The sequence below is a fragment of the Diabrotica virgifera genome, chromosome 5 (genome assembly GCF_917563875.1).
Source record: "Diabrotica virgifera virgifera chromosome 5, PGI_DIABVI_V3a".
Taxonomy (NCBI): domain Eukaryota; kingdom Metazoa; phylum Arthropoda; class Insecta; order Coleoptera; family Chrysomelidae; genus Diabrotica; species Diabrotica virgifera.
Genome location: NC_065447.1, coordinates 121567411 through 121593876, shown reverse-complemented (window position 1 = coordinate 121593876; position 26466 = coordinate 121567411). Strand labels below are relative to the sequence as shown.

At 33.8% G+C, this 26466-nt stretch overlaps 1 protein-coding gene across 7 annotated transcripts in view; it reads left to right on the top strand.

Annotated features, from left to right (window-relative positions):
• The window catches only part of LOC126884349 (neuropathy target esterase sws), a 1280173-nt gene extending 1257647 nt beyond the window's left edge, over window positions 1-22526 (top strand). For all 7 annotated transcript variants that reach the window (XM_050650280.1, XM_050650276.1, XM_050650273.1 and 4 more), the window contains one exon: window positions 22244-22526. In XM_050650280.1, coding sequence (XP_050506237.1) covers window positions 22244-22360 — 117 coding nt within the window. In that variant the 3' untranslated portion in view covers window positions 22361-22526. The remainder of the gene's footprint in view (window positions 1-22243) is intronic.
• The last annotated feature ends 3940 nt before the right edge of the window (window positions 22527-26466 follow it).

Here is a 26466-nt window from a genome sequence, read left to right as displayed (position 1 = left end):
GTTTATAATTATCAAAATTTAATTTTCATATCAAATAGAAATATAACAATATATATATATATATATATATATATATATATATATATATATATATATATATGATTGTTAATAATATATTAATAACAAAAAAAAATTTAATATATATATATATATATATATACATATGAAAAAAGAAATCTTTGCTGGCAATGTTATAAATATATATATATATATTATTATTAATATGTAGTGACTGTTAATAATACAAAATGAATAATTTTGGGGAATGCAGTCAATGTGTTTTGGGCTGATTAGAAGATATATATATATATATATATATATATATATATATATATATTTATATTATATAATATAAATATATAATACTGAATTCCCCAAAAATTAACAAATTTATATAATTTTACAGTCACAACATATTAATAATCATATATATATATATATATATATATATATATATGAATTAAACGAAAAGATTTCTCTGGTATACAGAAGAAATCTTTTCCGTAGCGGACGCGAAAATGTAAATTTCAAAGTCTTCATAAGACGATGAACGACAAAAGACACCTCTTTGTGTCACAGATTTGTCTACAAAGCCACGTTATTCGCTACATATTCTTCAATAACGGAGAAACCGTGATATGAAAGGAAACGGCAATTGCATTTTATTTCACTTCGACCACCACCGATATTCTACACGACGTGTTTCGAGCTCATGTCAAGCTCTCGTCAGGAACATCTAGGTGGATGGTCGAGGTGTAACAAAATGCGGTTGGCCTTTCTGGTAATAATAAAATAACCAGACTTCAGTACACTTGGTACGACATCTATATGAATTAAACGAAAAGATTTCTCTGGTATACAGAAGAAATCTTTTCCGTAGCGGACGCGAAAATGCAAATTTAAAAGTCTTCATAAAAGACGATGAACGACAAAAGACACCTCTTTGTGTCACAGATTTGTCTACAAAGCCACGTTATTCGCTACATATTCTTCAATAACGGAGAAACCGTGATACGAAAGGAAACGGCAATTGCATTTTATTTCACTTCGACCACCACCTGACGAGAGCTTGACATGAGCTCGAAACACGTCGTGTAGAATATCGGTGGTGGTCGAAGTGAAATAAAATGCAATTGCCGTTTCCTTTCATATCACGGTTTCTCCGTTATTGAAGAATATGTAGCGAATAACGTGGCTTTGTAGACAAATCTGTGACACAAAGAGGTGTCTTTTGTCGTTCATCGTCTTTTATGAAGACTTTGAAATTTACATTTTCGCGTCCGCTACGGAAAAGATTTCTTCTGTATACCAGAGAAATCTTTTCGTTTAATGCATATAGATGTCGTACCAAGTGTACTGAAGTCTGGTTATTTTATTATTACCAGAAAGGCCAACCGCATTTTGTTACACCTCGACCATCCACCTAGATGTTCCTGACGAGAGCTTGACATGAGCTCGAAACACGTCGTGTAGAATATCGGTGGTGGTCGAAGTGAAATAAAATGCAATTGCCGTTTCCTTTCATATATATTTATATACATATATATAATTAACAAATGAAATAGAGAATGTGGGAAAATCCCCTTACGAATAACTCACACATCCACTATTTCGGGCTGGGAAAAATTTTCTGAATAGAATCAAAGATCCAAACACCAGTTCTCAGAAATGTGTTTCGCCCTCTTCAACCTCCCTGGATATTTCCCAGCCCGAAATAGTGGATGTGTGAGTTATTCGTAAGGGGATTTTCCCACATTCTCTATTTCATTTGTTGATGTTGTTACGATTGGTCGGTGAACCAACTTTGTATCTTTTGATCACTGAGTGTGTTCTAAGATTGACTTCTTTTTTTTTTTGTTTTTTTAAACATATATTTTACTTTAAGTAATTAGGGAATTAAAACTTGAGACTCTTATTGTCAGATGATGCGTAGATATACGCTCCTGTTATGTCTATGTCTCGGATGTTGTTTTTTGATGGAATGTGTCTAAAGATATTCAACCTCTCATCTTTACCGATGAGCCCAGGGAGGTTGAAGAGGGCGAAACACATTTCTGAGAACTGGTGTTTGGATCTTTGATTCTATTCAGAAAAATTTTTCCCAGCCCGAAATAATGGATGTGTGAGTTATTCGTAAGGGGATTTTCCCACATTCTCTATTTCATTTGTTGATTTTGTTACGATTGGTCGGTGAACCAACTTTGTATCTTTTGATCACTGAGTGTGTTCTAAGATTGACTTCTTTTTTTTTGTTTTATATATATATATATATATATATATATATATATATATATATATATATATATATATATATATATATATATTTCAGCAGTTTTCTCCTGAAGAAGTCACCAAATAGTGACGAAATATTGAGACTTAAAACAAATAGAGTTTTCTTTCAACTGACCGAATTGCCGTTATTCAAACATTACTATTTAACACAGTACGGTCGATAATATTTGTACAAATATATATATATATATATATATATATATATATATATATATATATATATATATATATATATATATACAGAACTGGATTCGAAATCCGATGTATTTATCGACCGTGCAAGTATATTCTATAACACTATAAAACAGTGTTGAAATTATCGGGAATTGCGGTCTGTGGCTTAGATTGAAACTACATTTAATTCTGTTGAATTCGATATTTCGATGAGTATTTATTAATTTTTCATCTTCATCAGGAACAAACTACAAAATTAACTAACAGTTAGGTACAAACATAATATTACAATGAGATAACTTACGAATTGTTGTAGGTATGTTATATAAAGCAATTTAACTTAAAGCTATGCATGTCGTTTCACGAGAACGTCGAGGGCGGCACTGAGTCAGGTATCTTTTCTCACATGTGTTAAGGGTCAAAAGTTCCAATATCGAGCCATCTGTTTAATATTCTGCTATTTTTCGAATTTTAAAACATTGCAGTAAATTTCGCTTAATCTACTTGTGTCTGATTTGTAATTAATTGAACGTTTATTACTGTTTATGTGGTACATCTCGAGGAACAATCTTTTCTTATAATTGCTTTCTGAATCTAAGATCTTGATATCTGACAAATTAAATTGGTGTCCTGTTGTTATGGAATGGTGTGCTGCTGCACAAGTATTTTTGTGTGTTTTACAATCACTTTTGTGCTGCGTTATTCTTTGTTTCAGCCATTGCGATGTTTGTCCTATATACTGCCCATCACATTCGAGACAAGAAAGTTGATAGATGATATGACTCTGATTTAGAAGCGGTGTCTGGTCTTTAAGCTTCGAGAATAAGCTGTAGTTGGATATGCTATTGTATTTCGCTATTTTGATTTTAGGAATTCCGTTCAGCAGCTTGATTATATTGTTGGTTAAGCCATTTATGAAGGGCAACTTTTTGTAAATCACGGGATCTGATGGTCTGTTGTCACGTTGCCCGTCGTATAAGTCTGAGTTATATATCAGTTGCTTAAGAATTTTACTTGGATAGCCGTTGTTCAAGAATATGTTGTAGAGGCTCGATATTGGAACTTTTGACCCTTAACACATGTGAGAAAAGATACCTGACTCAGTGCCGCCCTCGACGTTCTCGTGAAACGACATGCATAGCTTTAAGTTAAATTGCTTTATATAACATACCTACAACAATTCGTAAGTTATCTCATTGTAATATTATGTTTGTACCTAACTGTTAGTTAATTTTGTAGTTTGTTCCTGATGAAGATGAAAAATTAATAAATACTCATCGAAATATCGAATTCAACAGAATTAAATGTAGTTTCAATCTAAGCCACAGACCGCAATTCCCGATAATTTCAACACTGTTTTATAGTGTTATAGAATATATATATATATATATATATATATATATATATATATATATATATATACACCCCAGTATGTTTATATATATATATACACCCCAGTATGTTTAACTCCTCCTTTCGGAAAGCAGCTATAAGTCGTCTCCCAGAAGGAGTGAGTATATGTACTTTTCGATTTGAGTATATCGCTTGAAACACCTTTATGCTATGCAGTGTGGAAAAATATAAATCATTTTTTTTTGTTATTTTTTTAATCTACTATTTTTCTCTCCTCCTTACATTGTGCAATGTTTGAATCTTCCACGTGTATAATTACATTATCCATTTCTAACAGGTTTCGGTCTTCCTGAGTATATTTTTGTTACAAAATGCATTTAATAGATTAACCAACCTGTGTTGCCAGATTTAGACGTTTGTCTCGCCATGGCAAAATTTTAAAGGAACTGTGACGTCATGAAATCACCTGTTTGTTCAAAGTGATGCGTTTGTTTAAGTTTTATTTTTGATGTTATACCTTTGCTTTAATTTGGTTTTGTTTTGTGGTTTTTAACATTTAAATGAAATGAATACTTGTGGTGAATCTGATAATAATTATTATAAATATATTATTATCTCTGTTTTTAAAACATTATAGGTATATTTTGTTTTAGTTTAATTGCGTTATGTACCTACTTTCGTTAATGAAAAAGTCGATTTCTAAAATAATATTAATGTCTGTAAGGTGTAAATTTTGTTTATTCTTTTGTTATTTAACTCGGGTTCCGTAAATTTGAATCAACATAACAAAGATATTTTAGTAAATTATGTTTTACTTCAGCATTTGCCCTAAAACGAGTTTGGAATCTTAAAGTTATTGATAAAACATTAAATTCTTCAACTAGAAAAATCCATACTTATAAAGAATGTAGGCATCTATTCTATTTATAAATATGTGTATTATAATCAGATCCTGGAAGCTCGTAAGATTCTATTAGAAAACATCATCAGTTTTTTATTCATAAGTTCTCTTTATTCTTGGGGTAGGTATTTGTCATACCCCTATTGGGCTGGTCCCCCCACTTTGCACAAATTAAAAAACAACTGCAATAAATTACGAGCTATATATGAGAGTTTTGTACTTGTTTTGGGATTCTATCCTCATCCATTCTTTGTACATGACCAAACCATCTTAGTTATATTTAGTTGATTTCCTCATTTATTGTATGTGTGACCTTCATTATTTCTCGTATCCGTTCATTGGTGACATGTTCTCTTCTTGATCTTCCAGAAATCCATTTCGGTGACCTCTAACATTTGTTTTGATTTTTCCTTTATATGCCATACTGTGCAGCTGTACGTTATAATGCTTTATACTACGGCATTATAGATCTATTTCTTGTTTTGATTGTTTATCTGCTTGTCCCAGAGTACTGAGTTTAAAAGCGTAATTGCTTTCCTGCCCTGAATATTCCGTTTTTAATGGCTCCGTCCAGTGTTCGTGATTTTCGTGGTTTTAGCTCCAGGTATTTATAATCGTTACATTTACTAATTATTTCTCCTCCGTCTAGTAGCAAGTCCTGCTGCGTTCCATCGATATTCATATATTATTTGTCTCTTTGATCTCTAGTCTCCATTTCCTATATTCCTCTATTAGCTTTCTTGTCATGTAACAGATATCATCGTAGTCTTGTCATCGTTGTCTTAACCCCCCAAACAACCCTTTAATTGATTCAACAAAGAGAAAAACGTTGGGAAAGATTAAAATATTTATTGTACCGCAGATATAATTCGTATAGCATATAAAGTATAAGATTAAACTCTTAAAATTGGCGCATTTTGATTATTGAGCTACAGCCCCCTCTCAAGAAAACCTACTCATCTTCCAGCCTTAAGAGAGAATTGAACTTAAAATGAATAAAATTAATTATTAAACATCTAATAAATTCCTTACTTGAAAAAACTTTTAATAGAAGAACTTTTCGATTTTTTAGGAAAAAGTGAAAAATAAAACAGACGCCATTTCCACAAGAATTTAAATATTTAGTAATCCCTATGCGACTATTTTATTTTTGGCATAAGTAATGACATCATAAATTTTGACCTGTTTATAGAGTTTTTTTTGACACAGAACGAAATTTATGTTTCTTTGTTAGCAAAGATTTTACTTGTCTTTTTTTTTTATTTTTGAAGGATACAAAATAACCGAGACAGAAACACTTGAAGCCTAAATTTTACTGCGAAAACCATGTAACCAGGGCCCTTTAATTAATCCTTTTAAAAAATGTATTTAAATTTAATAAAATTTTATTGCTATTAAAATTGCCTTTCAAATGGTTTTTGGATCAACCTGATATAATAAAAATTAACGGAGTTACGAAAAAAAAAAACAATAACATTTGCTTGGAAAAATGTTTGGAGCATAAATTTGGATGTTATCAACTTCTTCTGTAGCTCAGTTAATAGGTATTTCAAAGTACTTTGACAAGTGTTAAGTAAGTGTATGTTATAAAATGCACCGTTTTCTCGTTATTTAAGCTTGAACGCTTAGATTTGAGTAGGTACTCGCCGAAAAAAAAAATATACATTAAATTAACTATTCGCTCCGTGCATGACTCCACAATTTGGCATTAAACATATACACATTTAAAATATGTGACGTTAATATGTAATATTTATTTGCCATTTTTGATTAAATTTGTTATACAGACATATAGTCTAAGATCCGAATAGGAGGTAGAAATGTACCCATCTGCTTGCCGGATAAAACATTTTTTTTTATTAAATTTCATATATAGACAAACTCGACCAGCATGAGTTGTCTATCAAAATCGTGTCATAGCAATCCCTAAGGGGGAGGGCGTAGTTTTTTGCACAAAAAAGGGCGAAAATCAACATATTTATTATTGTTAAATAATAAGCATAAAGCAAAAAATATGTCGACAGCGTTACCTCAAGGAATGTCTAAAGAAAATATATACGCAATTCCAGGTGGGTCGGTCAAGTAGTTCTTGAGTTGCAATGTCTACAGCCTTTGAAAAAAGCAGTTTTGAGGACAAGGCGTTTAAAGTATTGTCAACTTTTATTTTCAATTTCTTTTTTGTCTGTCAAATCGTCAAATGATGTACACCGGAATATCTTTTTGAATCGCGGAGTAATTTACAAAAGAAAATGAGAACAGCTGCTGACCGTTGTTCTTACGTTCAAGCGTGCTAACGCGAACCTGCTGCAAAGCGAGCCGAAGATAGGGATATTCAACACTATCTTCCTACCTTCGACTCGGTTTGCAGTATCTTCTCGCCAGCGCGCTTGAGCTTAGTGAGAAACGATCAACAGCTGTTCTCATTTTCTTTTGTAAATTACCCCGCGATTCAAAAACATTCCGGTTTGCATCACTATATGTTTTGACAGACAAAAAAAAATGAAAATAAAAGTTGACAATACTTTAAAAGCGTTTTTCTCAAAACTGCTATTTTCAAAGACTTTAGACATTGTAACTCAAAAACCACTTGACCAACTCACCTGGAATTTTGTACATATTTTCGTTAGACATTCCTTTAGGTAACACTGTCGAGATATCGTAATACACTTTGTTTTATGCTTATATTTTGTTTAAAAATAATGAATATGTTGATTTTCACCCTTTTTTCTGTAAAAAATTTCATTGTTTTGTCTTCTGAGTGATACTAAAAAGTCAAAGATCATTAAAACTAAAAGAAACTTGACAGCGTTACCTCGAGAAGTCATAAGCTAATAAAATCTTTTTGAATTTTTTGTCTACCATGGTCCAATGATAAATTCTGATGTCCACCGTTGGCTTATTTTTCAATATTTTTTCTTGAATTTTTTTTAAATAGTTTTCGAATTATACTTAATATGCTTAATTAATTTAAAAATAAAATTATTCTCTCATACTTTCAAAAAAAAATTCAAAAAAATGTGCTTAAAATGTTGATTTCAACCCCTACGGCCCCCCTTAAGGATAGCTATGACACGATTTTGATAGGCAACCCTTGCTGGTAGTGTTTGTCTATGTATGAAATTTAATAAAAAAAATGTTTCATCCGGCAAGCAGATGGGTAGGTACATTTCGACCTCCTATTCGGATCCCGTACTATTAAGTGTGTTCGCGGAGACAGTCAAGGACTAGTCCACGACAAGTGGAGCATGCGCACTTTAAAATAATATAAATAATACCGTTGATAGGTAAATATACACGATATATTTAATATTATTAATTATACAGACAATTCAAATATACGGGGCAGAAAACTTGGTAAGTACTGAACGACAGACAAAGAAAAAGATTACAAGCTACAAAAATGAGATAGTTTAGAATAGTGGTGGGAGCAAGAAGATTAGATAAAAGAAGAAACGAAGATATAAGACATGAACTACAGGTAAAATCGTTCAACGAAAAAATTAAAGAAAAGACGTTAAATGGGCTGGACACATGATAAGAATGACTGGTTACATAGAAGTGAAAATGGCATGGGAGGCCAAAGCAGTGGATAAAAGCACGAGGGGTACACCAAGCAAAAGCTGGAACACTAATGTAATACTGGAGAAAAGAGGAACATCGTGGAAAGAAGCAAAAGTTTTAGCAGCAGATAGGAAGAAGTGGCGGAAATTTGCAGAGAGCAGCATATAACCTATGGGTATAAGAGGCAATCGATTATGTATGTATGTATTAATTATTAAAATACAGGTATATTTACTAATAAACGATAATACATTACATAAATATAATTGGAATTAAAATGCCCATGCGTTTGTCGTGGACTAAAACTCACTATATTAATTTTAATTAATATAATAGTAAGAATAGCGAAATGTATGTTTTGATCTATATTATAGAATTATATGTACACACATCTAAATCAAATGTAAGATTAAACAAAATAAAACAAATATAAAAAATAACTACTAAATCCACTGAAAAACTAGAATGAACACACAAATAAACATAGTTTAATAAACAATGGAAAAAATAACAAAACCAAAAAAAAACAGAAACAAAAAACATCAAAAATAAAAAAACACTGAAAAATTATACACGCATTTATTTATGAAACCACTATATAGGTAGTCATAAATAAACGGTGCTAATACTTCAAGATATTAGGCGATAAACGACGCAAGAGACCAACAGTCGAATATTCCTAAAATAGATTTAATTGCATGCAGTGTTGCCCGATTTGCGGAATACCTATGCTATGTAAAAATATAAACATATATTCAGCGGAAGACCTACCATCGGAAATACCTACATTTCGTATACTGCAGTCAATATACGTAGAGCGGTGGCGCCGCCGCAACTCTCGGTCATGTCTCAAACTAAATTATACAAAATGTTAAAAAAACCATAATAAGTCGTCCCTCTAAAAAGTTGTAGAAAGGTGAAATATGATAAATTAAATCGATTTACATTGATTTCTTTCGCTCCTCCATATACTGTGGAGCTATGTCGGTCGGACGACCTAACATATGAAAAATGTCAATGAATGGAAGAGTGAAACATGGTGGGGTATATATATATATATATATATATATATATATATATATATATATATATGCTTTCTGTTGTTTTCCGGGTTTGACTCCGCGTTGAATAATTTTGGTTTTGAGAAAAACCATTATTTTGACGACGTTTCGGCAAGATCTCACTTGCCATTGTCAAGTCAGGTGGTTCCGCTTCTCGCTGCTGCTTGAAGTAAACTGAATTCTTACTCACGATACCGTCACTTATGTAGTTGATCCTGATGCTGCTGCTTGCCCTGCGCGAACTCGTGCTCTTGTTATTGGTCCGGTGTAGGTTGCAGTCGTCGGAGGGATGTTACGCGTGGATGTTGCGGCCTGATTTATTTTGGTCTTTTTCTTCAGTACCGTTTTCCATGTTGTAGGAAGCCGTTGCGCATCATCTCTTTGGTTTAAGCCGTTGGGATTTCTTTCAATTTCTATCGATTCTCTGATTTCCCGTTTTCTTTTTACTTCGATGTTAGCTAACATCGTTGTTTGGTTCAGGTTTATTATGTGTCCTGTATTTGCGACATGTTGAGCCAGGGATGACGTGGTTTCTCCCCGTTCGATAGCATTTCGGTGTTCTTCTCGTCTTACCTGGATTCTTCGGTTGGTCTGTCCAATATACGACTTTCCACAATCCCCACACGGAATCTCGTATACACCTTGGCTTTCTAACGATATTTTGGTCTTTGGTGTTGGTAAAATAGTTGAGATCTTTCTGTCCGTATTAAATATCGTTTCTATGTTGTGTTTTCTCAGCACTCTCCCTATTTTCTCTGTCGTACCCTTCACATATGGCAGAATGGTTTTGCCGATCGGTTTATTGTCTTCTGTAGGGTCCTTATCTCTTCTTCGAGCATTTTGAGCTTTTTCGATGTTGTATGTTGAGAAGCCGTTTTTTCTTAACGCTGTTTTCACGTTATGCATTTCTTCATTTTGATGTTCTTGGTCTGTCAGTCTTTCGGATCTTGTAATCAAGGTTTTGATGACTGAATGCAATTGTGCAGGATGGTGGTGTGAAGCAGCATTTAGATATCTATCGGTATGTGTCGGTTTCCGATACACTGTATGGCCTATGTGTCCGTCTTGTTTCTTTATTATTAACACATCTAAGAATGGAATTTGATCGTTTTCTTCCAGTTCCATGGTAAACTGGATTTTATAGTGGATATTGTTGATGTGTTCTAAAAAAGCCTTTAGTTTTTCTTCTCCGTCGGTCCAGATGATAAAAGTGTCATCCACGTATCTAAGCCACAGTTTGGGTTTGTATTCAGCTGTTTCTATTGCCCGCTGTTCTATTGCCTTCATAAACAAGTTCGCTATTACTGGTGACAGTGGGGAACCCATCGGTGCTCCCTCAACTTGTTTATATCTTTGTTCCTTATAGATGAAATAAGTGTTATTTAAACAGTGTTTGGTTAGGTTTAGTGTATCCGGTGATATTGGATACTTTTTGCTTATGATGTCCAGTGATTAATCTATTGGAACATTCGTGAAAAGTGAGACAACATCGAAGCTGACTAGCAAATGTCCCGGCTCAAGAGTCACACCTTTTATACGCTCGATGAAGTGGCTCGCGTTCTTGACGTAAGAATCCGCTTCTTCCGCGTATGGTTGCAGCTGTTGGGCCAGAAATTTCGCCAGCGGTTGTAAGGGAGATCCGATGGAGCTCACAATTGGTCGCAGTGGTAATCCTGCCTTGTGTACCTTGGGTAGGCCGTAAAATTTTGGGCATCTAGATGACTTCTCTCTAGGTATGAGATGGACCTGTTGTTCTTTATTGATATTTGAGGCTTTGATCTTGGCTTTTGTTATTTTCTCTAGATAGGTTGTCGGGTCTGACGAGATGCTTTGATATGTTGTATCATTTAAGATGTCGTTTATTTTTGTTTCGTAGTCTTGAATATTCATCACTACCGTAGCGTTGCCTTTGTCAGCTGGAAGCACGATGATTTCTTTGTTGTTCTTCAAATTATGTAAGGCTTCTTTCTCTTCCCGTGTTAAATTTCTTTTTGGTGGTTTAGCTGTTCTTAATATTTTTGATACGTCTTGGCGTATGATCTCGGCTGTTTCTGCTGGGAGATTAGTAATTGTAGTCTCTACCTCAGTAATGATGTTTTCTACGGGAATGTATGTAGGTGCAACAGCAAAATTGAAACCTTTTGCAAGAACACTATTCGTGGCTTCATCCAGTGTCAGATTTGAAAAGTTATATACTAAATTGTTTGTTTCTATTTGTGGATTTTCTTTCTTTTTTGGCCGCTGTTGTAGTCACAAATTTTCAAACTTTTTAATTTGTTTGGTCTTAGTGAGATCAGCATCAGTTTCTGCTCGAAAGTTTGTCAGTTGTTCAAAGAAATTCCATAATGTTGGATGGATTGTGTTACTTAGTTTAAGATGCAGCTGTAATGATTCTGCATTCATTTTGTCGATGTCTCGTCTGGTATCATGGATTGCCTCTCTAATAAGCGCCAGGCTTGCTCTTCTTAAGATGTTTTTAGTTTTATAGTTGTTTTTGTGAAAAGTGAGCTTCATACAAGTCGGTATAATGCTTTCGTCACGGCAGCGTTCTAAAAACGTAAGGTTGCATAACAACGTCCTTCGTTTCGATCGTAGTTTTTCGTATCTTCTGATGTCTGGTAGAATTTCCTCCCCGTAGAGGTTAATTATGTTACACTTGAAGTTTCCGCGGGAGCTATATGTGCTTTCTGTTGTTTTCCGGGTTTCCCTTACAACCGCTGGCGAAATTTCTGGCCCAACAGCTGCAACCATACGCGGAAGAAGCGGATTCTTACGTCAAGAACGCGAGCCACTTCATCGAGCGTATAAAAGGTGTGACTCTTGAGCCGGGACATTTGCTAGTCAGCTTCGATGTTGTCTCACTTTTCACGAATGTTCCTATAGATGAATCACTGGACATTATAAGCAAAAAGTATCCAATATCACCGGATACACTAAACCTAACCAAACACTGTTTAAATAACACTTATTTCATCTATAAGGAACAAAGATATAAACAAGTTGAGGGAGCACCGATGGGTTCCCCACTGTCACCAGTAATAGCGAACTTGTTTATGAAGGAAATAGAACAGCGGGCAATAGAAACAGCTGAATACAAACCCAAACTGTGGCTTAGATACGTGGATGACACTTTTATCATCTGGACCCACGGAGAAGAAAAACTAAAGGCTTTTTTAGAACACATCAACAATATCCACCATAAAATCCAGTTTACCATGGAACTGGAAGAAAACGATCAAATTCCATTCTTAGATGTGTTAATAATAAAGAAACAAGACGGACACATAGGCCATGCAGTGTATCGGAAACCGACACATACCGATAGATATCTAAATGCTGCTTCACACCACCATCCTGCACAATTGCATTCAGTCATCAAAACCTTGATTACAAGATCCGAAAGACTGACAGACCAAGAACATCAAAATGAAGAAATGCATAACGTGAAAACAGCGTTAAGAAAAAACGGCTTCTCAACATACAACATCGAAAAAGCTCAAAATGCTCGAAGAAGAGATAAGGACCCTACAGAAGACAATAAACCGATCGGCAAAACCATTCTGCCATATGTGAAGGGTACGACAGAGAAAATAGGGAGAGTGCTGAGAAAACACAACATAGAAACGATATTTAATACGGACAGAAAGATCTCAACTATTTTACCAACACCAAAGACCAAAATATCGTTAGAAAGCCAAGGTGTATACGAGATTCCGTGTGGGGATTGTGGAAAGTCGTATATTGGACAGACCAACCGAAGAATCCAGGTAAGACGAGAAGAACACCGAAATGCTATCGAACGGGGAGAAACCACGTCATCCCTGGCTCAACATGTCGCAAATACAGGACACACAATAAACCTGAACCAAACAACGATGTTAGCTAACATCGAAGTAAAAAGAAAACGGGAAATCAGAGAATCGATCGAAATTGAAAGAAATCCCAACGGCTTAAACCAAAGAGATGATGCGCAACGGCTTCCTACAACATGGAAAACGGTACTGAAGAAAAAGACCAAAATAAATCAGGCCGCAACATCCACGCGTAACATCCCTCCGACGACTGCAACCTACACCGGACCAATAACAAGAGCACGAGTTCGCGCAGGGCAAGCAGCAGCATCAGGATCAACTACATAAGTGACGGTATCGTGAGTAAGAATTCAGTTTACTTCAAGCAGCAGCGAGAAGCGGAACCACCTGACTTGACAATGGCAAGTGAGATCTTGCCGAAACGTCGTCAAAATAATGGTTTTTCTCAAAACCAAAATTATTCAACGCGGAGTCAAACCCGGAAAACAACAGAAAGCACATATAGCTCCCGCGGAAACTTCAAGTGTAACATATATATATATATATATATATATATATATATATATATATATATATATATATATATATATATATATATATATATATATATATATATTCTATAACACTATAAAACAGTGTTGAAATTATCGGGAATTGCGGTCTGTGGCTTAGATTGAAACTACATTTAATTCTGTTGAATTCGACATTTCGATGAGTATTTATTAATTTTTCATCTTCATCAGGAACAAACTACAAAATTACCTAACAGTTAGGTACAAACATAATATTACAATGATATAACTTACGAATTGTTGTAGGTATGTTATATAAAGCAATTTAACTTAACGCTATGCATGTCGTTTCACGAGAACGTCGAGGGCGGCACTGAGTCAGGTATCTTTTCTCACATGTGTTAAGGGTCAAAAGTTCCAATATCGAGCCATCTGTTTAATATTCTGCTATTTTTCGAATTTTAAAACATTGCAGTAGATTTCGCTTAATCTACTTGTGTCTCATTTGTAATTAATTGAACGTTTATTACTGTTTATGTGGTACATCTCGAGAAACAATCTTTTCTTATAATTGTTTTCTGAATCTAAGATCTTGATATCTGACAAATTAAATTGGTGTCCTGTTGTTATGGAATGGTGTGCTGCTGCACAAGTATTTTTGTGTGTTTTACAATCACTTTTGTGCTGCGTTATTCTTTGTTTCAACCATTGCGATGTTTGTCCTATATACTGCCCATCACATTCGAGACAAGAAAGTTGATAGATGATATGAGTCTGATTTAGAAGCGGTGTCTGGTCTTTAAGCTTCGAGAATAAGCTATAGTTGGATATGCTATTGTATTTCGCTATTTTGATTTTAGGAATTCCGTTCAGCAGCTTGATTATATTGTTGGTTAAGCCATTTATGACGGGCAACTTTTTGTAAATCACGGGATCTGATGGTCTGTTGTCACGTTGCCCGTCGTATAAGTCTGAGTTATATATCAGTTGCTTAAGAATTTTACTTGGATAGCCGTTGTTCAAGAATATGTTATAGAGTGTTTTTAAATTCTTTTGTGTGAACAGGTCATTGCTGATGTGTAATATTCTGTTTTTCATTGCCACAACAGTGTTGTGTTTTTGGCTTTTCGAGTGCTGAGAGAAATAATTTATATATCTTCCAGAGTCAGTTGGTTTCTGATACCAATCCAAAATTATCTTGTTCTCTGTGGTTCTTATCACCTTAGTGTCTAAAAAGGGCACACTTTGTTCTTTCTCCCTCTCAACGGTAAATTGTAGGTGTTTGTGAAATCCATTGAAGAGGTCCAGTGTAGTTTGAATAGAGTCCTCGGGGATCGCACTTATCACATCATCCACATATTTGTAGATGAACGGTAACTTGAACGGTAGTCGTGGAATTACTATATTAAATAGATGATCTAAAACTATGGTGGCTAGAATGGGGCTGATAGGAGAGCCCATGGGAGTGCCAAAGATTTGTGAGTAAAAAGTTCCATCGAAAGAAAAGTAAACATTAGAAAAAATAAAATCGATTAGTTTGAAGAAGTTATTCTTACTTAGTGTGGTGTTGGGTTCTATTAAGTGCCAATTTTGCTCTAAAATTTCAATGATTAAGTTGAGAGGAATATTCGTGAAAAGCGATACCGCATCTAAGGATATAAGTACATAGGTTTGAGGAATTGTAACATTCCTAATTAGTTCTACAAACGTAAATGTATCTTTCACATTATAATTAGTTTGATATTCAAAAGTGGCAGTTAGAATGTTTGCCAAGTATTTCGAGATGTTGTATGTAGTGGAGTTGATTGAGCTGATGATAGGGCGAAGAGGAACACTGCTTTTGTGAATTTTTGGTAGACAGTATAACTTTGGAAACATCGAATTGTATATCATTAGTTGTTTTGCAGCATTAGCGTCTATCTCACCTATGGATTTCAGGTTCTTAATAATATTTTTGTATTTGGTTTGTATTTTCACCGTTGGATCAGTGTTTAATTTGGTGTACGTGGAAGAATCCTGTAGCATTATCTCAGTTTTATCCATATATTCTGATTTATCCATGGCAACCGTACACCCACCTTTGTCTGATTGCAAAATGTATAGATCTGGATTTGATTTCAAAAACTTGCGTGTTTTTTCAAACAAACATCCTGTTGAAGTGGTTTGGTTTGTTTGTTGTAGTGTGGTTCACATAATTAGTTATGATATTAGTTGCTCTAGCTCGTACGACATCCTTTGATTCATCTGGAATATAATCCACTATATTTTCTAAGTCTGCAACAAACCTATCTAGTCTGACATCTTTACCAACACAGGGCACACTAAATTTAGGTCCCAATGATAAGAAATTTGCGACTTCTTCCGGTATGGCTATGCTAGAGATATTTTTAAACCATTTGTTTGTCTGTTGTCTTTAAATACACGGTTGTGTTTTTCGTTATTGCTGTATAGTCGTTCAAATTTGTTGATGTTCGTAAGTTTTATTTTCTCAAATTCAGATCTAAATTTCTTTTCAGACGATTTTCGTATTCACGTATCATATCAGTTTGAAGAATCTCAGAAAGTTCAGATTTGATGTTACATATAAGTTACATATATATATATATATATATATATATATATATATATATATATATATATATATATATATATATACCACTTAGACCCATTTGTATTACCAACAATTCTCCTTGCAGTGAATTATCAAAATTTTTACTAAACATTATAAAACCATTTGCTAATAATAATGACACATTTATAAAAAATACACAACATTTTTTAAACAAATTATCAAATATTGAATTTAATCCAAATAATATTTTAGTAAGTTTTGACATGAACAGTTTATTTACAAATGTGCCATTAGATAAAACTTTAAACATAATCAAAACGAAATTAGAGAATGATAATACATTGACAACTAGGACAAGAATAAATGTATTAGCTATAATGGAGTTATTGACATTTTGTACTAATAATACCTATTTTCAACTAAATAATGAATTCTATAAACAAAAATTTGGTCTAGCAATGGGCTCTTCTTTATCTCCATTATTGGCTAATATATTTATGGATGATTTCGAAACTAATATCATTTCTAAACAAAATTTAAAACCCACAGTATGGTGGAGATATGTAGATGATGTGTTTTCAATATGGCCTCATAGATCAGAATTGTTGGATACATTCCTAAATATTATAAACGATTAAGAAGAGACAATAAAATTTACAATGGAAAAGGAATATAATAACACCCTACCTTTCCTCGATGTTTTAGTCTCAAAGAAGGATACTGGATATAAGGCTCAAGTGTATAGAAAACCAACACATACCAACATATATCTCAATTACAAATCAAATCACAACATCAACGTTAAAAAGGGAATCATTAAATCCTTTAATGATTATCCTTTATCGTTTATAAATAAGGAATTGTCAAGATTGGATCGAATGGAACAGAACAGAACAACTTAGAACGGGGTCCTATAGCATTCACAAGAAATAATACGAGGAAAATATCTATACCATATATAAAAGGACTATCCGAAAAACTTAAAACAATATGAAATAAATTCAATATTTCAACAACATTCAAAACAACAAACACGTTGAGATCTATTCTATCTAAAGCTAAACCTAACAGTGAACAAGAAAGAACAAAGAATTGTATTTATAAAATACCTTGTGAATGCGAACAATTTTATTTAGGTGAAACATCAAGACCCTTAAACGTTAGAATAAGTTGACATCAGACTTATATATTAAAAATAGAGAATTTGATAGATCTCAAATATGTCAACACGCATGGGATAATGAACATAGAGTTCAGTGGAGAGATTAGTATAGTCCTGAAAGAAACATATAGTAAAAAGAGAAAAATCAAAGAAGCGGCTTTAATTATGCTAAATGAAACCAATTGTGTCGCAAGTTCATTGGTAGAATGCAGTAGGATGTGGTTACCCATACTAAAAGAGTAAGTCAATAGAAAGAAAATACCAGGATTAGTAAGTCAATAACATATCGAGTTAGTACATATTTTATATTTTAGTATTGTTTATATATCTATGTATTATTGATATTATTTATAATTTAAAATAACATATATACATATTAAGGTCAGAATTTGGTGTTAGTTTTGAGAGTAAACTAAAGTAAGACCTAATACTTACGATGTCGGAATAGTATCACGAGGTTTTTTCCTGGTTTTCCCTCGTGATTTACTATGGAATCTCTAGCGCGAGAATTTTACTGTCACCATTGCATGTGGTTGTCTTTCTAAAGACAGATCACATGTTATGAATTTTTTTGTGACGGATATTCTTGAGTTGGGGTTGATTTCATGTAATCGAATGAACTATCTTTCAATAAAGTCGTCCCAGGAATGCAACTCATAAATATTGGCAATATCATTTTAAAGTCTTCAGTAGTGTAACAAGGCGGATTCCCGCTCACCGTGGGACAAAAGTGAGCCAGAATCGGTATACCGATTCCAGACCACCGTGGGAAAATTTGAAACGCCGAATCCCGACCACTCGTGGAATGACGTGTATTTACGTGACGTGAATAACGTGACGCGAAAATGACGTGACGTGAATAACGTGACGCGAATAACGTCACGTCATTCACGTCACGTCATTCGCGTCACGTTATTCACGTCACGTTATTCACGTCACGTCATTCCACGAGTGGTCGGGATTCGGCGTTTCAAATTTTCCCACGGTGGTCTGGAATCGGTATACCGATTCTGGCTCACTTTTTTCCCACGGTGAGCGGGAATCCGCCTTGTTACACTACTGTCTTCTACTTTAAAATGTATAATATATGTCTGAATTGCCGATATAAATGAGTCAGATTAAATAAATTATTAGAAGAATTTTTTTACTAATCAACAACATTTTTGTTTAATTCATTAATATTTTTTGTATTTTGACAACGACACCCGATTTGGGCGTCGAAACGTTAATAAAATCATTTTTTTAGTAAAATTGTGGCTTATTTCCCATCAAAACTAGTTAATTGCAAAAATGCCTCAAGAAAATAGCTTCAGCACAACATTTGTTCTGAAACTATCTTACTAAGGGACGTCGAATAATATATCGTTTATAATATTTCGGTGACTTTCCAACGGTACTTCCTGTTGCAACTTTAATACCAACCAAATTTCTCATCTTTAATACCAACCTTGGGTTATAAGCTTTCATTCGACACCTCATTCGTCATTCTATCTGTATTAATAATGCAGGAGTTACATTCGCGGGCGGACGGACAGACAGTCATGAAACCGAAATTATACTATTTGTTCTCGTCTTGCTAAAGCGCATCGAATCATATATCGCTTATACTATTCCAGTGACTTTACAACGGTATTTCCGGTTGCAACTCTAAAACCGGAAGTCCGAGGTCAAATTTTTCATCTTTAATACGATCCTTGGGTTATATAAGCTTTCATTCGACACCTTATTTTTCTTTGTATCTATAGTAATAACGGAGGAGTTATATTCTCGGACGGGCGGATAGACAGTCATAAAACCGAAAGTATATATTATTTATTCTCGTCTTGCCAAGGCCCGTCGAATAATATATCGCTTGTACTATTCCGGTGACTTTAAAATAGTACTTCCGGTTGCATTTCTAAAACAGGAAGTCCTAGGTCAAATTTCTCACGTTTAGTATCATCCTTGGGTTATAAGCTTTCATTCGACACCTCATTTGTCCATTCTACCTGGTATAATGACGGAGGAATTGTATTTACGGACAGACGGACGTGGATAATTATATATAATATAATAGTTATATAATATATATATAATAATGGTTTTCACATTTTTTCAAAATTGGGCGAAAACAATACTTACAAGTCGGAAAAATGAAAGAATACCCATGAACGAACATATAAAACACGCTGTATTTTCCTGTCACCGTGTCACAAAGAAAATTGCCCAGTGCAAGTACATGTAATAATAATTATTACATGTAACTGCGCTGGCCAATTTTTTGTGTGACACGGTGAAAGAAAAATACAGCGTGTTTTATAGGTTAGTTCATGGGTATTCTTTCATTTTTCCTACTGTAATAATAATAATAATTTAATTTGTCATATATGTAATTATCTTTATTTAAAATTTAATATTGACAAAACAAAACGCAAAAAATTTACATTGGCCATTTTAACGCCAAGCTTACATACTGTGCCCTGGTGTTGAAATGGCCAATGTTAATTTTTTGCTTTTTGTTTTGTTAATATTAAATTTTAAATAAAGCTGTACAAAAAAGTAAAATATTGACATTGGTCCTTTTAGCACCAAGCCACAGAATTAATCCCATATAAACATAATACTTAGGTAAAATAATTAGGCTGTATCGTTTTATAAATAAGTAGGTTAAACAGGGTGTCCCAGACTAATTTATCCAAGCTATATCTCTTAAACGAATAGAGATTTTCGAATGGGACAGAAACTGATCTATTCCATTTGTAATACTCTTTAACATGGCGTAGAAATAATCATCCTCTAAATATTCATCCCTTAGTTACAACCCCTAACATTATTTTTTTAATAGCACCCTGTACATTTTTTTATAGTTTTGGATGTGATTTTCTATCGTCTATTCAACAGATTTTTTAAAAATAAAATGGGTTTGTAAGTAATCAAGTAAATATCAATCTAGTTTTGTTAATTATTTGTCACAGACTAATTTATCCAGCCTATATTTCTTAAACGAATAGAAATTTTCGAATGGGACAAAAACTGATCTATTCCATTTATAATACACTTTAATATGGCGTAGAAAAGAATCATCCCCTAAATATTCATCCCTTAGTTACAACCCCGAACTTAAATTTTTTTAATAGCACCCTGTAACTAAGGGATGAATTTTTTCTACGCCATATTAAAGTGTACTGCAAATGGAATAGTTAAATTTTTGTCCCATTCGAAAATCTCTATTCGTTTAAGAAATATAGCGTGGATAAATTAATCTGGGACACATAATTAACAAAAGTAAACTGATATTTTCTTTATTACTTTCAAACCGATTTTATTTTAAAAAAAATTGTTGAATAGACGATAGAAGACCACATTCAAAACTATAAAAAAAATGTACAGGGTGCTATTAAAAAATTTAAGTTGGTGGTTGTAACTAAGGGATAAAAATTTAGGGATGATTTTCTCTGCGCCATATTAAAGTGTATTACAAATGGAATAGATCAGTTTTTGTCCCATTCGAAAATCTCGATTCGTTTAAGAGATATAACCTGGATAAATTAGTCTGGGACACCCTGTATATGTATAAATTATTTGTAAATATTTAGGATGCATTTATTTTGTTAATTATTAAAGTTCTGTTTCTTTTTATATTTATTTTGCTCCAAATGTTTATTACTTGTGAATAAATATTTTTTCTACAAGAGTTTTCTTGCATTTCATTAGGTTTGTTCCAACATGAACTTTTGGATGGTCCAGAAACCGTCACGAAACTACTTGTACCGTTTGTTGTGCGCATGTTCGTAATTGTATCGCCAAGTTATCGTCCCATGACGGTAATTTGGAAACCGATGTTGGAACGGTTATCTGACTGATAACTGATTTATCTATCATTATCATATATTTGTCATTTTTGTTGGTGACAGCTTGTGTGCTTTTAGTCGATCAAAGCCTCAAAAAATTTAAAGAATTCAATCCTAGTGCTCAAGTCAGTCCAACCAGCACATTATGCATTTGCCCGATTACTGAAATGATCATCACGAAACCGTCATCGAAAGATCACAATTCTTGTTGGAACAGTGGGAAGGACGATCCGATGACGATCATATTTTTGTTGGAACGGATTTTGTTTACTGCGCAGGAGCGTTACCGTTTCGTGACGGTTCTCAGTCGTGTTGGAACAAACCTATTATTTTATGCAAATTCTTCAGGTAGATCGCACCCTCGAGATAGACCGCATACTATAGTAGCACCAGGTCTTCATCTCTAGTCACCAGACCATTGCCACGCCATTAGGGTGCCACGTTGGTGCGCGCCTTGCCTAAGAGTCAGTGCAGGTAGCGACTGTTCCTGATTCTTCTTTGGACCACTCTGACTTTGGTTGCTGTGGCCTAAGCTAAGGCATATTAGTGACTTATTAATCTTAAAAATAATAATTGTTCTTAACCTTTAAAAATGATTCTTTTTGCATTTTTCAAACTGTAAATAGTTTCCAACTCGAAAACGGTGAACTTTAGGACTTTTTTTGTTAAGAATTAGCCAAAAAATGTTAATTTGTTACAATTTGTTTCAACAAATTCTGACCAATTTGCGTGAGCGAAATTTTTGTTCTTTATTCTGTAACGTCCCAGGAGTAGTATTATGCAAATAAATATCGTGTGGATAATTTTGGCAACGAGACCGAGGTCTTCTCTATGTATAAAATGTTTTAAATTTGTTTATAGTGGTCTGAGATTGTTATTTAACTTAATACATTCAAAAAATATTGGTAATATCAACCAATATAAATTTGTAAAATAATTTGTAATATGTATTTGTAACCAATGTGATGTGTGATGTTTTTTTATACACTATTTATTTCTTTAAAATGTTACAGACTGAAAACATTATAGCCAGACGCACAGGAGGATCCTTATCATTATCAGAAAACGAGTTGGAGTCAGATGTAGATTTTGATGTAAACCAAAGAAATTTTGAAAAAGTATCACATTAGTGAAATATTTGTTATTAATTTTGTTATTTAAAGTAGGTGTCAATTAGATATTTTTTTTGTAAATTAGTTTTTGTTAAAAAACTCGAGAATTATATCACGTATTTTCCAAAAGACATGTTAGATCTCGGTATAAAGATTTTCTATTAAGTAAAAATATATAAAATCATTTGTTCTTATTTATGCTAAAACACAAACCTAGTGTCCTACTATATAAATTCCAATGTATAATTCGAATATGTATAATAAAGTTTCGAATTGATTCGAATGTCCTGTGTCCGTTTCTTCTCGATCGACGATTGGAATAAATATTCTAAGTCGTGGAGTAAAAAATGCTTTTATTAAGAGCTACTGATAATAATTATTACACTACAGTTGTTGGTTAGGTAAAATTACAAAATAGACTGCACTCAAAAGAGTCCGCGCCCCCTAATTTATATAGCTCACAATTAATGTACACCTCATCAAAGAGGTTATTATTTTTTGCATAGTAACAAAATCTTTGAACTTTGATACTTGCACAACGTAGACGTTATTGCAACATTATTTGGCAATTGATTCTATTTGCAGGAAATTTTATAAACTCGTAATCGATGTCTATATCTTTCACAATTATACACAGTGAAACTACCTATAAAAAATTAGGAAGTTACGATTAATGTGAGATTATAAATTAAGGGACTGATTTGTGATTGAACACCTATTTTAAAGCTTTTTATAAAAAAATGTCAGCTCGGTGGCTCAAAGGACTGAGTGACTCATTGTAAAGTGAATAATTTACTAGATCCGTAATCCTAGAAACACAAAAGCCAAAATAGATCTACGGCTTTGAATTTGAATTTGCGAGTGAATCGAGTAGGCCATTGGTCACTACCTGAAAGCTTTAAGAGCTAAGATTATACAACGAAAAATGGCAAATTGAAAATATTGCGTTAGAATTTATTGTAGAAAATTTCAGCGCGTCACAAGATCACATTGGGACTGGGGAAACCTTGTACCCTGTAAATGTACCCCTACCATATATAGACTCTTAATACAGGGGCTTGCGTTGGGGGCAGTCCTTAAAAACATCATATCCTTAGAAAAACTCGAAAACGTTAGATTAAGACAAGTTAAGTTAGTATATATGAAGAACAGTGTATATTTTAAAAATCTGACGATTTGAGCGGGGGCGTAAGGAAATGGGCGTCACAAACTTTCACAACGAAAAAAGCGAATATTTTGCGAAATGAACATTAGATAATTTTTATAATTTTTGGAATATTTACAATCTGTCCTTAACTATAAGGACAATAAATAAATTATTTGACAGAAATTGAAAATTTGACCTGTAGAGGGAGATCTAGTGATCACCCTCTTCACATAAATTAAATTAAAACAAGTTAGTTATCATAGAATATTCGAATCTCCTTGCTAGGTCCAGTATTTTGAATCTCTTCAAGCGTAGTACATGGTAGTACATCATTATGACCATCAGTGAGGTTGCTAGCTAACTCGTTTGGATGAGATTCTAGTTTCTTGGAATATTTTTTGTAATATTCTGTTATCACTGTTTTTATGGATGGCACATTGAGGTCTTGCTGTATCACATAGTTTGGCATGTACCAAGGGACATCTAGCATTGTTCTAAGGACTTTGTTCTGGAATCTCTGTAGTATTTCTAGGTTTCTTTGACCGACTCTCCCACAAAGTTGGATACCATAGGTCCACACTGGTTTTAATATTGCTTTATATATCAGCAGTTTGTTTTCAAGAGATAGTTGAGATTTAAGACCGATGATCCACTACATTTCTCGGAATTTTATTCCTAGTTGTTTTTTTTTTGTGAAAATGTGCTTTTGCCAAGTTTATCTGCTATCATGGTGGATTCCTAGGTACTTGACAGTATCGGTTTGTGTGAGCTGTGTTTCGTTCAAAGTTACACATGGACATGTTTGTTTTTCATGGTGAATGTTGTATGAGTGGATTTACTCTCATTCGCCATTATCTTCTATTTTTTAAGCCATCTTTGGATATTGTTAAGGTCTTTTTGAAGAGTTTTGGATGCTGTGATTGGATCATGGTGAGAGGCTGTACCGCGGTGTCTTCAGCAAAAGTCGCACACGTTGTTCTGCTACTTGTCGGTAGGTCAGCAGTGTAGAGCAAGTACAATGTCGATCCCAAGACACTTCCTTGTGGTACTCCGGCCTTTATTGGTCTTAGGCTTATGTATTCATTATCCTGCTTGACTAGGAAATGTCGGTTGGAAATATGTATAGCTTTTTAGGATTTGACAGAAATCATGGGGAAGGTTTTTCTTTAACTTAAATAGGATACCAGCATGCCACAACTTGTCGAAGGCCTGCCCAATGTCCAGGAATGCAGCAGAACAATACCTTTTATTTTCTAGATCACTTCTGATGTGTTTTACCAGTCTATGTACGTGTTATATCGTTCCGTGTTGTGTTCTGAAGCCAAATTGGTGTTGGAGAATTAGTTTTCGTTCTTCTATGACTGGCGATAATTGTTTGGGGAGAAGTTTTTCTAAGATTTTTGATAGGCCAGATAGGCTTATTGGTCTGTATGAAGTCACCTGAGTTTTATTTTTCCCTTGCGCTTAGGTATGAGAATAATTTGAGCAACTTTCCATTGTTCTGGGTAGTACCCTAGCCTAAATATTGCATTGAATACTTGCGTAATTATTTTCAGACTTTTACATGTTAGGTGCCGCAGTACTATCCCATTGATCAGATCGTACCCTGGAGCTTTTTTTGGACTGATTTCATGCTGGATAATATTTCTAACTTACTAATTACTTACTTTATTACGAATTATTACTGCAGTTACTCCATATGCTTTTTCGTTGGGATGTTGTGTGTGATAAGTTGTAAATCATGGAATTTTAATGTGGTTTTTGGATGTAAAATGAGTTTCTGTAATCAGCATTATGTCTATTTTTTGTGTGTTAATGAATAGTTTTAATTCTTCTACGTGTTGACCTAGGCCATTGGCGTTCCATAATACTAGCTTTAGTAACTGAGTCATTTCTGGTTAAGAATCATGGTTAGGAGGTTGAGCATAGTGCCCATTTGTTCCGTCAGATTTTTTAACATGTCTTTTAATTCTGACATGTCTGTGTGGTTATTAGTTTAATTTGGTATAATATGTTGTGTAGTAGCTTGGTTGGAGGCTTGTTGGTTAACTGCTTGCGTTGCTTGTGCGTATGTTATTCCAGGTTGCACATAGTTTTATCTGTTATAGTTCTGTTTTTGTTCTATCTTGGATTGTCCTCGCGTTATGTCGTTTTAAGTTAGTGAATTTAAGTTTTTGTAATTGTTTGTGAACTATATAATTCACACCCTCTATAATTTATGGGGTGATCGTGGACTGATTTGTGATTGAACACCTACTTTAAAGTTTTTCATAAAAAAATGTCAACTCAGTGGCTCACAGGACTGAGTGACTCATTGTAAAGTGAATTATTTACTAGATCCGTTATCCTAGCCACACAAAAGCCAAAATAGATCTACGGCTTTGAATTTGAATTTGCGAGTGAATCAAGTAGGCCATTGGTCTCTACCCGAAAGCGTTAAGCGATAGGATTATAGAACGAAAAATGGCAAATTAAAATTATTTCGCTAGAATTTATGGTAGGGGATCCCAAGCGGGGATTTTGCACTTTACTCGAGCGTGTCAGAAAATCACATTGGGGAAACCGTGTACCCTGTAAATGTACCCCTACCATATCGTTCATTTGGAAGAAGAGGGTTACATCTCAAAATGTTAAAGTTTTTTTATTACATCAATACCTTCCAAATAATGACTTCTACTATGGAAAAAATAGTTACATGTGATAAATAGTACACTAGTCTCCGAGAGATGACATATTTAACTCTTTGGTTTCCCCTAACTTTCTCTACAGAACGTTATTAGCTTTGGAGAATACAGTTATACCTTGGAATATAATAGACAAAAATAAGTTAATTTAATTAAAAGGGTGATTTATTTTTGGGATATAGAGTTATAAGTAAAGATATAACCATTTTTCTTAAAAGTTATAACACTAAAAGTGAACAGTATGTTCTAATAGAAGGATACTTTCTTAGTTGTAACTTTTTTTTGGATAATTC